The 15,420-nt window shown below is 50.8% G+C and overlaps 1 protein-coding gene across 5 annotated transcripts; it reads right to left on the reverse strand.

Moving 5' to 3' along the window:
* Window positions 1–318: 318 nt before the first annotated feature.
* RAB39B (RAB39B, member RAS oncogene family) lies at window positions 319–8,805 on the reverse strand. 5 transcript variants are annotated; one of them, XR_009726236.1, is made up of 4 exons: window positions 8,511–8,802; window positions 3,708–3,928; window positions 855–1,413; window positions 319–650 (listed from the first exon to the last, which is right to left on the reverse strand). XR_009726236.1 is itself a non-coding variant. In XM_061358132.1 (3 exons), exons 1-3 carry the CDS (start codon window positions 8,723–8,725, stop codon window positions 1,160–1,162), a joined length of 690 nt encoding a protein of 229 aa, XP_061214116.1. In that variant the 5' UTR covers window positions 8,726–8,802; the 3' UTR covers window positions 319–1,159. The 5 variants fall into 5 exon arrangements, 2 of the variants coding, with proteins under 2 accessions (XP_061214116.1, XP_061214117.1); XM_061358132.1 differs by having other exon boundaries at window positions 319–1,413; XR_009726238.1 differs by lacking the exon at window positions 319–650 and having other exon boundaries at window positions 1,280–1,413; window positions 2,230–3,928; window positions 8,511–8,805.
* Window positions 8,806–15,420: the final 6,615 nt, after the last annotated feature.

The raw sequence follows: 15,420 nt of genomic DNA on the forward strand, positions 1-15,420 counted from the left end.
AAGTCATTCTTCCCTTGCCCAGCATCACTCTGCCCTTTGCTGTCGAGTCTTTGTTACTCCGAGGGAGAGCAGGTCAGTGTGCGGCAGCTGCGGTGGCGCTGCTGCTGCCCGGGGCTGAGGTTGGGTTTGGCTACTACTGAAGGGTGCAAGGGGTTGGTCTGGGGTTGGCTTTCTGGCTGCTGTTGCCAAGGGTACTTGTTTATTGTTGAGCCAGTCCATACTAGCTTTTCCCTCACACTGCGCTATAGAAGTGCAGGACGTAGACAGCTTACAGGTAAAGGACAGAGGAGAGGGAGGAAAAAAAAAACCCCACCAAAGTTTCTTTACAAGTTTTGAATTTCACATTATCACGTAGTAATCATTTTGCTAAATACAAGCATGTTTTCACTCACATACAGACAGCTAAATACAGCAGTATGTTCACATTTCATTACAGTGCATAACAGAAAGCGGAAAGTGTATCGTACGCTTTATTCCAGAGGGTCTGAGCAGTTGCAGTCTAGCATGCAGGTTGGTTTTAATGGGTGGTGCAGACCACAGAAAGTAGCTTTCTCTTAGGTTTATTTTTTCTCTTTTTGTCCTAGAGTAAAAGAGCTCCTGCCCTTTGTCCTGTGAAAGGTGGCACCTGATTTCTCTAAGCCCCTCTTGCACTAGAGGTCAAAGCATTAAAACCACTTGTTAGAAAAGAATTCGTAGCATATCCTATAAGTTCTTCATCTTAGAAAAAACATTCCAAATTTTGTACAGATGAATCTACATTTCCTATGTTTGAATAAGCTGTCTAGAAAATGCAAGGAATTAGAAAAAAGATGTAGATAATGATTTCTCTATCATTTAATATAACCATTTATTACCTCTAAGTAGTTAAGACCGCGTACATTTTCTTCTGCACTGTTCCTCTTTAGAATCATGATCCTTGTGTTTTTAAAATGAAGACTTACTCTGGAGGCCTGCATGCACTGACTGATGTGGGCTTTCTGGAATTTGTCTCTGGGAGCAGTAAAGGGGAATGTCCAAAACCTATTAAATAAAACAGTGGTTGTCTCATGAAAAGTGATCTTTCTCATACTGGCCAGGTTTCTGCACAGCAAATTTCAGAGTTTTACTATTGCTAAAGCACCATTTGATCCAGCTTCTCACTGCCGTTAGCGCAGCACCCTCAGTGAGGTGGCCCAGGACACGATCGGTGAATGGCTGGACCCCGAAACACCAAATTGGTTTCTTGGTGGACTTCCCATTCTGAGAAAGAAGAACTGCCCCTTTCGAACTTGTCTGCCCTTGCCATTGTGAAAACAGGACTCACAGCCCCATCCCAGCAAACCTTGTGCTCTCCGCTGGCATCAGCCCATGGGAGGCCAGGGCAGCCAAGCTCCTGCGGCGTGCTCTGCAGCAAGCGGCTCCAGCTTTGCTTACCTAGAAAGACGGTTTGTACAGGGATTTCTTGGTGTGGTTTAATCTTCAGGGCACTCAATCTGACCACAGCTGAATCTGCCTTTAGCACAAGGTTTCTGATGCGTTTGTAGCCTATTCAAGAGCAACCAGGGGTTAGAAGCAAGACGCTTACTCTAAGGTGCTGGTCCAGTGCCACCCCTCCCTTCCTCCGACTTCCTACCAGTGCCCCCCTGTAGGTGCCACACTGCTGCTCCCCTGCAGAGCCCAGGGACTGAAACTGTTCCTAGAACACTGAGAATAAAAACATTACTCATGTTCAGTGGTTTGGTTGTTGGGTTTGGGGGGGTTTTGTACAGCTTTGCTATGGAAACCACAGGGGTTTTAATTCCTACAGACCTGCCCATGTGCTGCAAACTGAGACCAGGTTCAAAGGGAGAAATAGGCAGAACATAACAGTGATCAAGGCAGCCCACACCTTTATAGACAAGGTAGCTTAAAAAACTGTAAATAAGTATTTTATTCTTTCCTATTTTTAGAGGCCTAAAATCAAGCACTAGATGCTTCCTGTGGTTTTACCTGATCACTCTCTCCTGCCCATTAGCAGATCCGTGTATAAAGCTTGCAAACACAAGTGGAAAAAAGTCACTATAGGTTTGTTTGCTTTTAATAGGCTGAACTTCCCTCCTTTGCTGTGGGAGCACAGTTACCCTGCTGCACTTCAAAAGCTTAAGTTAAAACTTAGCGGAAGCAAAGCTTCTAAGTGGTGAAAGGCATTCCCAGGAAACATCTCCCTACATGTAGCAGTTGTAACATGGCTGCCACCCCATAATGACCAACCTGAGATGGATCCTCTTTTGCCAAATTAAAACATGGAGGAAAACAAATGTTCCTCGAGCTCATCTTGTGGCTTTCCTTTCCACCTGCTCAGACACTCCTGGGGTGCGCTCCTCCTTCCCAGCGCTAGTTTCTTGTCTTCCACAGATGCCAAGAAAGAAAACGACACTTTAACAGCAGAAAATACTGATGGAAGCTGTTGCCTTCTATGCTATTTAACCTCTTTAAAAACAAATCTCACCTTTTAGGATGGCTGACGCACCTGAGTTAAGCTTTTCAAGTTTTTTTGATGTTTGTTTGCCCCGTCTCCCCCTTTTCCATTCCTCCTTGTGACCTGGCTGGTAAGACACCCCAAGAGTCAGCACACTGATGTTTGTTAGCAAGAGAGAAATGTTGGTGTATCCCACCTGGCTGCAACACCCCACCCTCAAGCTGCAACATGTGAGGACATGGTTCCCTCTATGCTCCTGACCACCTAATCCTATTGGAAAGCCCTGAACTCCGGGTACATTCAAGGTACTCACCTAGGCAGTAAACGTGTAAAAATGCACTGAATAATTACTACTGGAGCAGGAGTTGCTACTTAAGAGTCCCAGTTCAGCACAGCAAGAAAAGCACTACTGGGGAGGGGAATAATTTAAATGTTAATTACCAGTCAGATAACTACTGTTTTCCTCCTTAAATCCCACAGAATATCGTTTGCTATCAAACTAGGTTCAAGAACGTAAGAAAATTCAGAAGTGTGCACACCGTGTCAGTAAGCTTCTCCTGTGGAGCCTGGCTTATGAGGAAACAGTATGTGTGCTGCCTTTTCACCTTCCTGGTAATAAACAGCTGACACAAAGGAAGATGTCCTCTTTCTTTCTCTCTGTCTGCCTGTTTCTCATACTATTAAAGTATCCATACTGTGGCTTCAATACCCAACATGGAGCTACGGATTTACTTAAAAGAGAACAAGTACAGTACCCTGGCACGTGCTAGCCCATCCAGCTCTCTGCATACTCTCTCCTGTCTTGTGCAGCCCCTCATTTCTGCTTCCTGTCTCCTTACAACAGCTACATGCACCCTCACTCACTCTCCTGTAGGTTTGTAGCCCCCAGTTCTGAAAGGTTATTTGGAACAGAACATGTCTTTCTGGGGTCTGTTCTGGTGTCCAAAACACTGTGGGAGGCTGTTCACAACGGGAGTGTTGCTCTCCCTTCTCTCACACCGAGTTCACTTAGTAAAGTACATTTGGTTAGTAGAGTTCATCACCACTTGCCTCACTAGAAGAGCTCAGCACAAGCATCGCCTATCTGATTTCACCACTTCTTCTGAAGAGTGCACTACGTTTGGGACAAACCCGCTCTTTACCCCTTCCCATCCCTCCTGGATTGAAATGTCCCCCCTTTTAACAAGCTCGTATATATCTCGAGTCAGGTCAGTGAAGGCCTTCTCCACGTTAATGGCATCCCGAGCCGAGGTCTCAATGTACTTCATACCATATGCAGCAGCCAGTTTCTCAGCCTCGTGCCTGGTGACTTGCCGCTGTGTGTCAAGGTCACACTTGTGACCTACCAAAACAAAGACGATCTGGTATGGCTGGACGTGCACCTTGGTCTCCTCTAGCCACTCGTGGACGTTCTGGAAGGACCTGCGGTTTGTAATATCAAAGAGGAGGAGTCCACCAACTGAGTTCCTGTAGTAAGCTCTGGTGATGGACCTGGAAACAAATGAACCACAACAAAAGTGTAAGTTACAGCTGCCTGGGAAGAAGGGCAGAGATTGTTCAGGTGAGGTTTTGTTTGTCTGTGTGTGACTTCTGATTATTTCTTTTTTCTTAAGCCAAATGTAGCCCTTCTGAAGGGCTGGTCTCTGTTTAATAAAGCAGCATTACCACCACTCTGTGTGCGCTGCAGAATACAGGGCAGAGGAGCCATTCAGTGTCTTACCACTTTTAGCTTGTCCTCTGTAGAGCCTGCCATTCAAATCTTGGCCTAAAGATTTCATCCTTGGGTACCTGCCCTGCTGATTCATCACAGCTGTGTTCCAATCCCCAGTACCATGCTTGGTCTCTATTTTCTATCATATGTCCTTTGTTGTTAGTCCTAAGAGTCCATCCCCCGCCATATAAGTCCTCTGCATACCCTGATTAACCCATCAGTTTAGAAGCACTGTTACAAATTACACCTGAAACCAACCAGACACATAAAACTGACATCTGAAAACTCTGACAGACATGAAAAAGAAGAGGGCTACGTATCTGGAAGGCAGCCCATGGGGTTGTAGCTCTCTTCTGTACATCCAGGGCCTTAGCAGGTGGACATCCACCAGCCCCTGCACCTTCTCCACTATGCCACTGGTCAAAATGATGTTACAGCTAATGCACCAAGAGGAGCCAGTCCGACCTCTGAGTAACAGCAAAATGATACCAAAGCTTCCTTGGAGAATCCCCATTACCACTGGTCTTGTTCTGCCAAATACCGACAACATTAAATGGTATCCAGAGACCACAGGCTGAGAAATGGAGTGCAGAGAATCATCACAGAATGGGTTGGGTTGGAAGGGAGCTTAAAGCTCATCCAGTTCCAACCCCCCGCCACGGGCATGGACACCTTCCACTACAGCAGCTTGCTCCAAGCCCTGTCCAACCTGGCCTTGAGCACTGCCAGGGATGGGGCAGCCACAGCTTCTCTGGGTACCCTGTGCCAGCACCTCAGCACCCTCACAAGGAAGAGCTTCTTCTGTAACTCTTCTGGGAAAGCACAGGCTTCAGGGCAACCAGAAGCAGCAACTGGAACAGTGTGAGGTGTCCCTGCCCATGGCAGGGGGGTTGGAACTGGATGATCTTAAGGTCCTTTCCAACCCTAACTGTTCTGTGATTCTATGAATCAGCCAGCACGGGGCCATGGAGTGAGGCTGAGCAGAGCTATAGCTCCATCACTACTACACATGGACACACCAAGAAGCTGTAAAGCTGCGGTGTTTCTGCAAAGTCATGGATTCATTCTAAATCCAAAAGCAATGATCAATTTCAGTCCCTGGATAAACTCACAGTTGTGCCTGAACTTTCCTTGCTGAGGAAATATGAGTACTGCTGCATTTTTACCTTGGGATGAGTCCTGCCTGGATATGCAAGACTATCGTTAGGGGTTATCTGGTCCTGTAAGGTGTGTACCTGGCAAAACTGCCCCAAGAACAGGTGACCTGGAGTATTCAAGGATTGCTTTATCAACAACCATGCAATGATGGGTGAAAATCCACAGCCAAAAACTGAAGAAAGCCAGAAGAGGAGGGGAAAAAGTCATTTGGCTGCATTTGGATGATTTCTCCTCTCCCAATTATCTGGCTGAAGGACAACAGTAGATGTGCACATTTGGCACTGAGGGAATTAGTTCTGCCTTTTGCTATCTAGCCAGCTGCAAGCAGATACTGGAGCTTTGAATTCACCCCCACACTGTCACAAGCATTTCTGCTTCTCCCTTGTGTTCCCTGCCACCAGCCCTGGCTCCTGCTGCCAACGCCAACAGTGCCCCAGGTACTTCTGAAAGACATGGCAGGATCTCAGCTGAATGCTGCTCTGACATAAAACTAGGTGAAGGTCTCAGCTCCTTTCCTTAAAGCCTCCTCTACAGACTGTTATCCTATCAACCCGCAGGAAGCAGACTACTCGCCTTCACGCTGCATGTCACCCTCCAGTTCCCTTCCAACACTGCTACCTTGCCTCCTCCAGCCATGCTCATGCAGAGCAGTACAGGGACTTGCACCTATTTTGGCCAAGTTTTAACATAAAGCTATTGCTTCCATCTGGGAGGTCTCCTCTGCTCTGTACCCACGGTGGGAATTCCTGCACCCAGGTCCATGCCTGGTTGAGTCCTTCCCTCTCAGCCGAGGGAAACAGCTCTGCTGTAGGGGGGTTACACAGTTCAGGGAGTGAGGGCTGCACATGCTTTTGCTTTTGGTGACCTTACACAACATCTTGCTTCAGGCAAGGAAATCACAGTATCTGAGCAACCAGAGATGGGCAGAACCTGATATATTCAGGAAGAATGGAACTCTGCTCCTCTACATCCCCAAAGCCACCACCTCAGCACTGCCATGCAGCATGTTCTGGGGCCTGATCAGGCAAAACAGAATGCATGGCACATGCCTAACTGTAATTTAAGCCTTGGCTGCATGGAAATTGCTTCTAATTTATGGAGAGTGAAAGAGCTCACAATGGGGGTCAGGAAGAGCAGAAAAGCTGCACAGCTGCAGGCCAGAGAACACCAACAAGGTATCTTCAAGATAACTACAGTGGTTTCCTCCTTGTGCAGTAGCTGTTGAACTATGCAAAGCAGAGTGCAAATGCTCAAGTCTGAGAACTCTGAGAGGTACTCCTTCCTACAGATTTCCTGCTTAAGAGCTTCCCTGGGCTCTGACAAAGAAGTTTAAGGGTTCTGAAGAGCACCTGCACCATCGTGCTTCTTGTCTACACCCACAAGCCTGAGAGGCTTCAGTAACATCTACATCTTTCTTTTTGCCAAGAAAAATGGCTTTTAAGAGCCCAAGAGCAGCCTTTATGGGGCACAACTTGTCACAGGGCTAATGGTGATTTGAAAGGGATAAACACAAACCAGACGTTTTGCCTGATTTTTTCCATACTTCCGAGTGCACCATAAAGACACCAGAGTTTGCTCACTTCCCTCTAGCTTTTCACAGCGGGAATTTAGGCCTGTGCTTTGGAAAGGGGATTTCAAAGCTGCATGGTGTGGGGGGTTTTATGTCACTCACTCATCCTGTCCCTTCCACCCTTCCTGCCTGTGCATGCACAGCAGCAGTGCAGCCTGCCCTTGCACAGAAGGTCACCTGCTCATCATGCTTACAACCCCAGCGCTGGGCAGGGTCAATCACCAGCACACAGGGCAAGCAGCCTCCAGGGCCCCCAACTCCCCAGTGTGTAAAAGAAAGGAAACTGGAGCTATCCACCACCTTTTGTTCTTCACAGCAAAGACAGGAGCAGGGGACAGCACCCAAGCATGTCTTCTACGGGCCCCAGCCAGGGATCCAAAGCTGGAAGCTGATGCAACTGCAAGCTAAAGCACCTCCTCTCTCAGCAGAATAGAGCACCAGCTCCTCGCCCCCAAGGGCTGCAAGGTAGCAGAAAACGTGTCAGCGGATAAGGACCAACTACTGCACAGCCTGGGCCAGGCGCCAGCACCACGGATGTGAAGGAAGGTGGGGAGAAGGGTGGGGAGGCTTCATCTATTGAATGAAACCACAGCATTCCTCAGGCCAGGCATTACTGCACAGAAGCAGAGCTGTGAAGCTGCGCAGAGATGTGCAGCAAGGAAAGTGTTCCCCGACGGAGCAGGGTGAAAGCGCAGATGAGGGTTAAAGATGCATGTAAAATACAAGCAAACGGGAGGTAGGGAGCTGAAGGTGCACTCACATCCCTTCCAAACAGCACTGTCAGAGCAGTGTGTGTCCCACGACACCACCAGCCCCCTGTTTAGCTGGGGCCAAGCCTGCTCCAACCATCACTGCTGCTTTTACCACACAGCTCCACATGGAACTCTTGGCATGGCCCCACTTGCCACCTTTATTTTCTTTCAAGTCTTCCTTACCATCACTTAACGTCTCACAGGTTTGTGCCCATGCAGCGGTCAGCGCTGCACTCTCCAGAAAGCACCCGTCACCTCTGCACAGCCACAACTAAGGGTTTGTCCCAGCCTTTCTCTGTCCTACACAGCTAAGCTCTGCTGTCGCTGCAGAGGATCAAACCACACATCCCACTGCGTTTCGCGAGCCTAAGCGCGTTCAGCTGTGAAACATCCTGGTTACTGCTCCTGCACCAACAGGGAGCAGGCGCTTTCCCTGCCGAGCTGCATCCTCTGATGCACAACTCCTCGCTCAAGGCTGCCGCGCAGGGCTGGTAAACATCCCCAAAACATCCCACAGCCGTCCCCAGCCCAAACCCCAGCCTTTCCTCTGGGCTCCGTCCCCCTCGCCAGCGGCATCGCTCGTCTGCAGCTGCACCCTACACCCCGCTAACATCCTGCACAGCCAGCACATCCTGCACACCGGGGCCGCGGCCATGTGCGGTGACACAAGTCCAGGGGCACAAACGCTTCCCCAGCGCGATCTGGGGGCAGAGCTACCAAAACGAAAACAAATCGAAGGGGAACAGATAAAAGCTGAGGGGTAGCGACAGGCGCGTTTGAACCAGCTTTGTCCCAGCGCCAAACGCCTCCTCCGGCGGTGCGGCCCCGCGGGAGCCGGCCCCAGCCCGCATCCCCGCACGCTGCCCCCGCCGCCGGTCTCACCGGAACCGCTCCTGCCCGGCCGTGTCCCAGATCTGCAGCTTGATCCGCTTGCCCGGCTCGATCTCCACCAGCCTGGAGAAGAAATCCACGCCCACCGTGGGGTCCGAGATCTGGGCGAAGCGCCCCTCGGTGAAGCGGCGGATGAGGCAGGACTTGCCCACGGTGGAGTCGCCGATGACGATCAGGCGGAACTGGTACAGCCAGATGGCCTCCATGCTGCCGCCGCCCGCCTCAGCGCCCGCCCGCCGCCGCCGCACCGCCCATGCCCGGCCCGCGGGCCCGGGGGCAGCCGCCGCTGCGTTCGCCCGCAGGGGGCGCGCCGGCCGGCGGGGACGCGCTGCTAGGCCGGGACCGCGGCGCACCGGGGGGCAGGCGGCGAACCGGGCCTGAACCTGGGCCGGGATCGGGACCGCTCCTCCGGAGCTCGGGCAGGCGGCCCCGCTCTCCACGCCGCAGCCGCAGCGCTCAGGCGGGTCCCATGGCGGCTGGCGCAGGCCCGTGCCCGGCACCCCGCTGGCCCCGTCACCGCCGGCGCATCCCGCCGAGCCGCACTGAGGTGCCGCACGGACCGCGGGGCACGCCGGGCTCCGGCCCCCGCCTCAGCCCCGCAAAACCGCGGCCAGGCGCTGGGGCCCGCTCCCGCGCTGCCGCGGAGCCCGCTCTCCCCGCAGCTCCCCGGCGGGCGTTCAGTGCGGCTGCAGCGCTCCCGCCCCCCGCCGGTGCTGGTGCCGGTGCCGGTGCTGGAGCCGGTACCGGGTGTCGGGACGGAGGCGCGGCCGAGTGCGGGGCGCGCCGTGGTGCAATGGCGGCCGCGCTCTACCGCACTGCCGGGAGGAGCCGCCACCCCCGAAACGCGGCCGCTGCGGGAGCCGGGCGGGGGCGGGGCGGGGCGTGACCGTGCGGGGTAGCCCCGGGCTGAGGGGAGCTGTGCCAAGCGGACCCCGAAGCTAAGGAGCACAGGGCAGCACTAACCGTCCTTGGGTGAGGGCTGGAGCGGGGTGTGCAACACCTTCCTGTGCGTTACACCCCAGTCTCGTTTCTAGCTCCACACCGTTGTATCGGGAGCTTCGTTCCCATTGAAAGCTAAGGCAGAGCCCCAAGCGCTCCTGGCACTTTGAGGGAGCTTCAGCAATGCACCCCTGGGCACCGGTCACCTGTATCATTGAAACCTTCTCTGGAAGGGGACAATGGTAGTGGTAAGATACCTTACTAGCAGACTCATGAAACCCAGCAGAGCCACATGCATGTATAAACAGTTATGTGTGTATGTATGTATCTATATGAGGTGTATTGTCTCAAAAATGAATAGGTACAGACATTAACTACACAGCAAGTTAAATACCACAAACCCTAACAAACCCATTTTCCCCCACTCTGCTCGAGCGGGTTCCTGGCTCCACAGGGTGAAGCACAGCGTTCAGGAGCCCCAGCAGCAGCATACCTCGCACAGTGTATACACAGATGCCTTGGATTGTAAGTCCCAGTTCTGATCAGTCTGTCCCAAACAGGTAGCGTGGCTCCATGGGCTACAGCTGAGCTCAAGCACCTGCTGCTTCAGCACTTGCCAGTGCAGTTTTGGTCTCTGGAAGGGAAGATGAGCATGTATATTATTAAAAACAGCAACTAAAATGTCTGTATTGAGTCAAACATTAAAAAAGGATTACTGACACTTCTTTTTATAAATTTATGAAAGTATTGATGTGCTTTTTAATTAAAGATAGTTTCATTAATAGCTCATCCTGCATGACCACTATTGAAACCAACAAAATCACAGTGGCTACTATACTCATTAGATCCTCAAAAAAAAGAGACATTATTATAGGTATGAGATAGTTAGCCAGCTTGTAAATTGGACTAGAATATTAAAGAGTCCTGAGGAATAAATGGCAAGCAATTGTTTCAATACCCTTTGAAATACATATATTAAGAAATAACAGCCCCAAAAGATGCTCTTCTAATGTACATCAGGACAGGAAAGAAAACCAATGAAGCAGTTTGCACAACAGAGAAGGTGCAACAGAGAAATATTAAACCTATAAATCCCAGTTAGCAGTACATTAACCAGTGAGTCATTGCCAGCAGTGCTTTGTGGGGATCTGTTGCACTTTACCATACGACTTCTTGGTGCTCAATGCCCATTAGTCAAGCCCACAACAAACTGTGGTTTCTCTTAACTGTTTCTCTCCTCCCCACACACATGCACACATCTTCCCATTCTTCCACCACCAGATGCCACTGATGGTCGATTTGCAGGTCAGGCGTCAGTGGCATCTCCAGGACATTCCATGGCAGTGGTGTGAGCTACGCCAGGGAACACCTGAAGCTCCCCGACTTGCAGGGCTGTGAGGAGCCAGGGAGAGCACCAAGGGGTGCACTGGTGCCCAGCAAACGCTGTTTTAGCCCGAGGAATTCCCATACCATGAGGGACTTGTTTCCCCCAGCAAATAAACTCGCAGGATCCCATGGTGCTGATGTTACTTTCATGCATATGGATGAACACATGCTGCATGACCAGGCAGCCACGTTATTAATTAGCAGCAACCGAGAAGGCTGGAGAAAATGAGATCCTGGGAGAGCCCTTGTTCTGGTACCATTGTCAAAAATGGAAAATCTGGTGTCTGAAAGAGAGATACAGAGAGTTAACCTAGATCTGATGTAAGGCAGGTTTGTTGGTTGGGGACAGGATGGCGGCAGGTGCTGGTGAGAAGCAGTAGGAGCATGGGTGCACTTGCAGCAGCCCCCAGACTGGAGGCAGCCTGTCACTGCTCCTTCCTAAGGGTGATTCCAGAGGAGCTGCTTTCTCCTCCCAGCTGCTAGTTCAGTTTGAGTTTAGTTTTTCTCCTCACAGCTGCTAGTGCTGCAGGATTGCTGCCTGAAAGCCACCTCAGCACAGGCTTGGGCATGGCTGAACCCATGCTGACACACAGAGGCCAAGCTCTGGCATCTGCAGCAGCAGCCATGGGATTCGAACCCAGCTGCAGGTGCTGTCACAAGAGGTCAAAGGGAGCTCCCATGCCCTGCACTGTGTACAGCCAAACAAGGGGTAAAGCCCTTCCCAAAGGCCACCTATGCACACCTGAGTGCAGCTCCTGCACAAGGTGAAAAACATCCACACGTCAGCCACTGGAGTGGGTACTTCTAATTTAGTACATCTACTTTAATGCAAGGAAGCTGGGACAAAAGGGCGTGAGGGCTGGAAAACTACTGCCTTGCTACCCTGCTCTGCCTGTAGTCTCTCTCCCAGAGCAATTACGTGAACTTCTTTTAAGTATCAGGTGATGAAGCCCTAAACAGATACTCAGAAGGGGCTTGTGTGAGGCCAGTTCCAACCCACTTCACACTGGTGGGTGGCGAGTTCCATGGGTGCTCTAAACAGCAGTGACCACAACCATGCAACTCCATGCTAAGAGCCCAGTGCCAGCCTCAGCATCCCTGTGGTTCCAAGGCAGGCAGGTCCTCTTGAGCAGAAGCTCTCTGCCATGATGCCCATGCTCACTGTGGCTAGGCCACAAGCAGAGAATGTGCTAAGCCATGGTCAGGGATGGCTGTGAGACACCCCCTGGACAACAGCATTGCATTTCACAGGGTACTTCCCTCACAGTAGCTGAGTTGGAGTTTAGTTTTGATCCAGAACCAGCCCCATAACTGGCAGCTGGAGGCCAGAGCCATCTCCAAGCCAGTAGCAGCACTATGAGGAGGAGAGCACATCAGCACTGCATGCCCCATGCAATTTTAATGCCCTTTCAGTTTCCAAGGATACAAAAAACAATCAATCCGACACAAGCCCTGGCTGCAGGGCTGGCTGCACAGGAGCTGCCCGAGGCAGCTCGAGCCTGCTCCCAGACCTGGGAAGGTGCAGTGACGGCAGCACATGGGTGAACCAGAGCACCCCAACCCATGGGCTGACATCCCCAGCCCTCACAGGTTTTGTATTCCAGCCCCACTTGCAATGGAGCTGCTCACCACTGCATCTTAGATGAACTGCATCTAAGCCGAGCCCTGCCAGCGTATGCCACCAGCCAGGCCAAAGACCAGCTACTCAGTGAAAATGGTTACAGGCCACACACAAGGGTGATGGGCATGCTGAGAACAGGGCTGGCTAACCACACACAGCAAGCAATTTATTAGCTAGTTTTGATAAAACACCCGTTAAATTAGGCCTGTCCAGGATATGTGACATGGAGACAGACGATTACACTGTTGACAGAGACGTGATTACACTCAGGACTAGCTGATGTGTGCCCAGGACAGAGGGAAGGTACTGGGTGAATTAGCGTTTATTGTTTATATGATGCCCACAGTTAGTCAGGGTGGTGCAGACAAGCGTAAAGCCAAGGCACCGCACGGTGCTCAGGAACTGACAGCCCAGCTGACAGCAGGCATTGGAAGCGTAATTTAGGACTCTGTGATGGGGTGACAGCCATACAGCCTCCAACAGCAGTAGCAGGAGGGAAGCACAGGCGGGGCTGAATGCCAGAACACACATGGTGAAGCTTCTGTCCCACCTTAGCTTTTGGCTGGGCTAAAGTGTCTTTTGTAGTGGTGGACTTCTGTGGCAGACTGGCAGCCTCTGTCCCCAGGAAACTTGCCTGACCTCCCTCAGCAAACACCAACCTGTCAGCAAAATGCTTCTAGTGCATGATGGAGTACTGCACACCAAGCACACTGGTTGAGGTTCCAATCAACAGTAGTAGAGCAGGCACAAGCTTGATAAATGTAGTCATGGCTGAGTGATGCTGGCTGTCCCATTACTGGTCCACCATTAATACATTACCTGTCTCTCCTACACTATGTGTCCATGCTCTTCCTGCAGCCAACAGAAAGAGGCAAGAACATCTTAAGAGCTATTTCTCCCACTCAGCTTGATGGGATGAACTGTTCTCCACCACTACTGCTTTCTCCCTCAGCTGTAGAGGAACAAAGGGCCTAGCACAGAGCAGCTGTCCCAGAAAGCTTGAATTGCTCTATCCCCTCAGAAGGAGGCTCTGCCTCCTCCCAAGGAGCTTAACAGAGACACAGCTGCAAAGCCAGCCAGGATCTGTGCCAATGGGAGAATGTGGGAGAGACACCAAGGCAGGGAAACTTCAGAAATAACCAGCAAAGCCTCTTGAGTCAACGACAGTGCTCCAGGACACTGTTAGCATTTGCTTTGCAACCTGAATGGACACGGCATATTAAACTCGCCTATAGTGTGATCCACATGGGTGGATGTGCACGGAGGATGAGCTTGTCCCTGCATCCGTGCAGTGGCAGAGCCACCCTCTGGTGCCACACAGCCCTCCCATGACATAGCCTCCAGCCCCAAGAGCCTGCACAGGCACATCAGCTGGGTTTTTGAAGAGACATGAATCACTTGCAAAATGTTTCCCTGTGACAATAAATTAAACATCAAGTCATTACTATGGGGTGGCTTACTCCAGACGCAGCTCCCCGTGTCTTATTTCAGATTACAATCACATTAAAATGGTCATGCATTGGGTGATCAAAAAAGGGGGGCTCCCATCAAGAGATCATTATATCTGCCTGAGTCTGCCTGAATCCAAGAACAGCTCCTCCACTGGGAATATTATGTCCTTGTAGCTGTTCAAGTCTTCTCAGGAAGTGAACAGGATCTGCTTAGAGCAAATAGAAGCCATTACAATCAGGATAAATTAGTAATGGTGAGTGGGAGAGGAGGAGAGCAGGAGAGGTTATGTGATTTTTCTTGCCACAGAGTGGGTGTCTGAGCTACTTACATTGCAGAGAAGAGCTCCCTAGCTTCCCCTCTGAGTCCAGAGCTCAGACTGCTTGCTTACAGCTCAAGAGCTACTTTGGATCGTTAATGACTAGCAGGATGGCATTATGGGTTCTTAGATGCATGAAATCTGATTTCTGTTCCTGCTGGTGGAGTCTCAAGTTTAGCAGCAGCACTGGCAGGTCTGTAAAGTGAGAAAAGGCAAAATATACTTGGAATTTGCTCTGGTCAACACCACTAAACACAAGCCTTTTTAACAGAAGCTCTAATGGTTGTTGAGGATTAATTGTAGGGGTCTTCAAGGTGCTGCAGGGGGTTGCACTGTGGCTCTGTGGTGTTGTATATTTTCCATTTTTTAAAATGCAAGATGCCAAGTAATTCACTAAACACTGACTGCACTCCTGGTATGAAAGCCAGAAAAACTGACCAGCAGAAATGCCTTCATATTGCAGACTCCTTCCTTTCCTCCTAAAACAATCTATTAAAGCAGGGCTAGTTTGAGTCTACAACACAGGCTGGACTGCCACAGCCCAGGACATATCCAGCCATAGTATGATTTTAAAGCATATTAAAAATCAGATATCTGCCTGCTTAAAGTGAGCACTGATTTCAGGTCACTTGGAGGGAAATGATGGTACCACCACCAGACCGTCTCTAGCATGAATGCTAACTGGAGCCCTCCAGCAGGAACCTGGTGTGACCAGAAAACCTGACAGCTCAGACCCTGCTCCTTTGTTTCTCCACTCCTGCCAGAATGCTGCTGCTTGCTGACATCGTCACCCAACTTCATTCAGATTTTATTATCTGACATGAGGCATCAGCTGAGTAAATGGGAAATTGATGCAAAACCAAAATGAGCTTGGTCTAGGGCTGCTGAACTCCTGTGAGGCCCCTGGAGGAGACATTTCCAGCTCTCCACCATGCCCATCCCTCTCTCAGAAGAGATCTCATACAAGCCATTAACAGCCATTCCTCCCTGGGCCTCCTGAAGGCTAATGCTCAGTTTCTGCACTGCTGTGAGCTGACCAAACACCTTCCAACCAACCTGCTCAGAAGGGTAGGAAAAGCTGGCAAACACCCCAAAAGTGGGAACAGTCACCCAGGAGTTGCCCAGTCTTACTCAAGCCTCATTGCTACAAATCAACCATCTCCTGCTCACGACCGGCCAGGAGGCAG

The sequence above is a fragment of the Neopsephotus bourkii genome, unplaced genomic scaffold, assembly GCF_033783945.1.
Source record: "Neopsephotus bourkii isolate Nb327-2 ecotype Australia unplaced genomic scaffold, CSIRO-AGI_Nbou_v1 NB_936, whole genome shotgun sequence".
NCBI lineage: Eukaryota > Metazoa > Chordata > Aves > Psittaciformes > Psittacidae > Neopsephotus > Neopsephotus bourkii.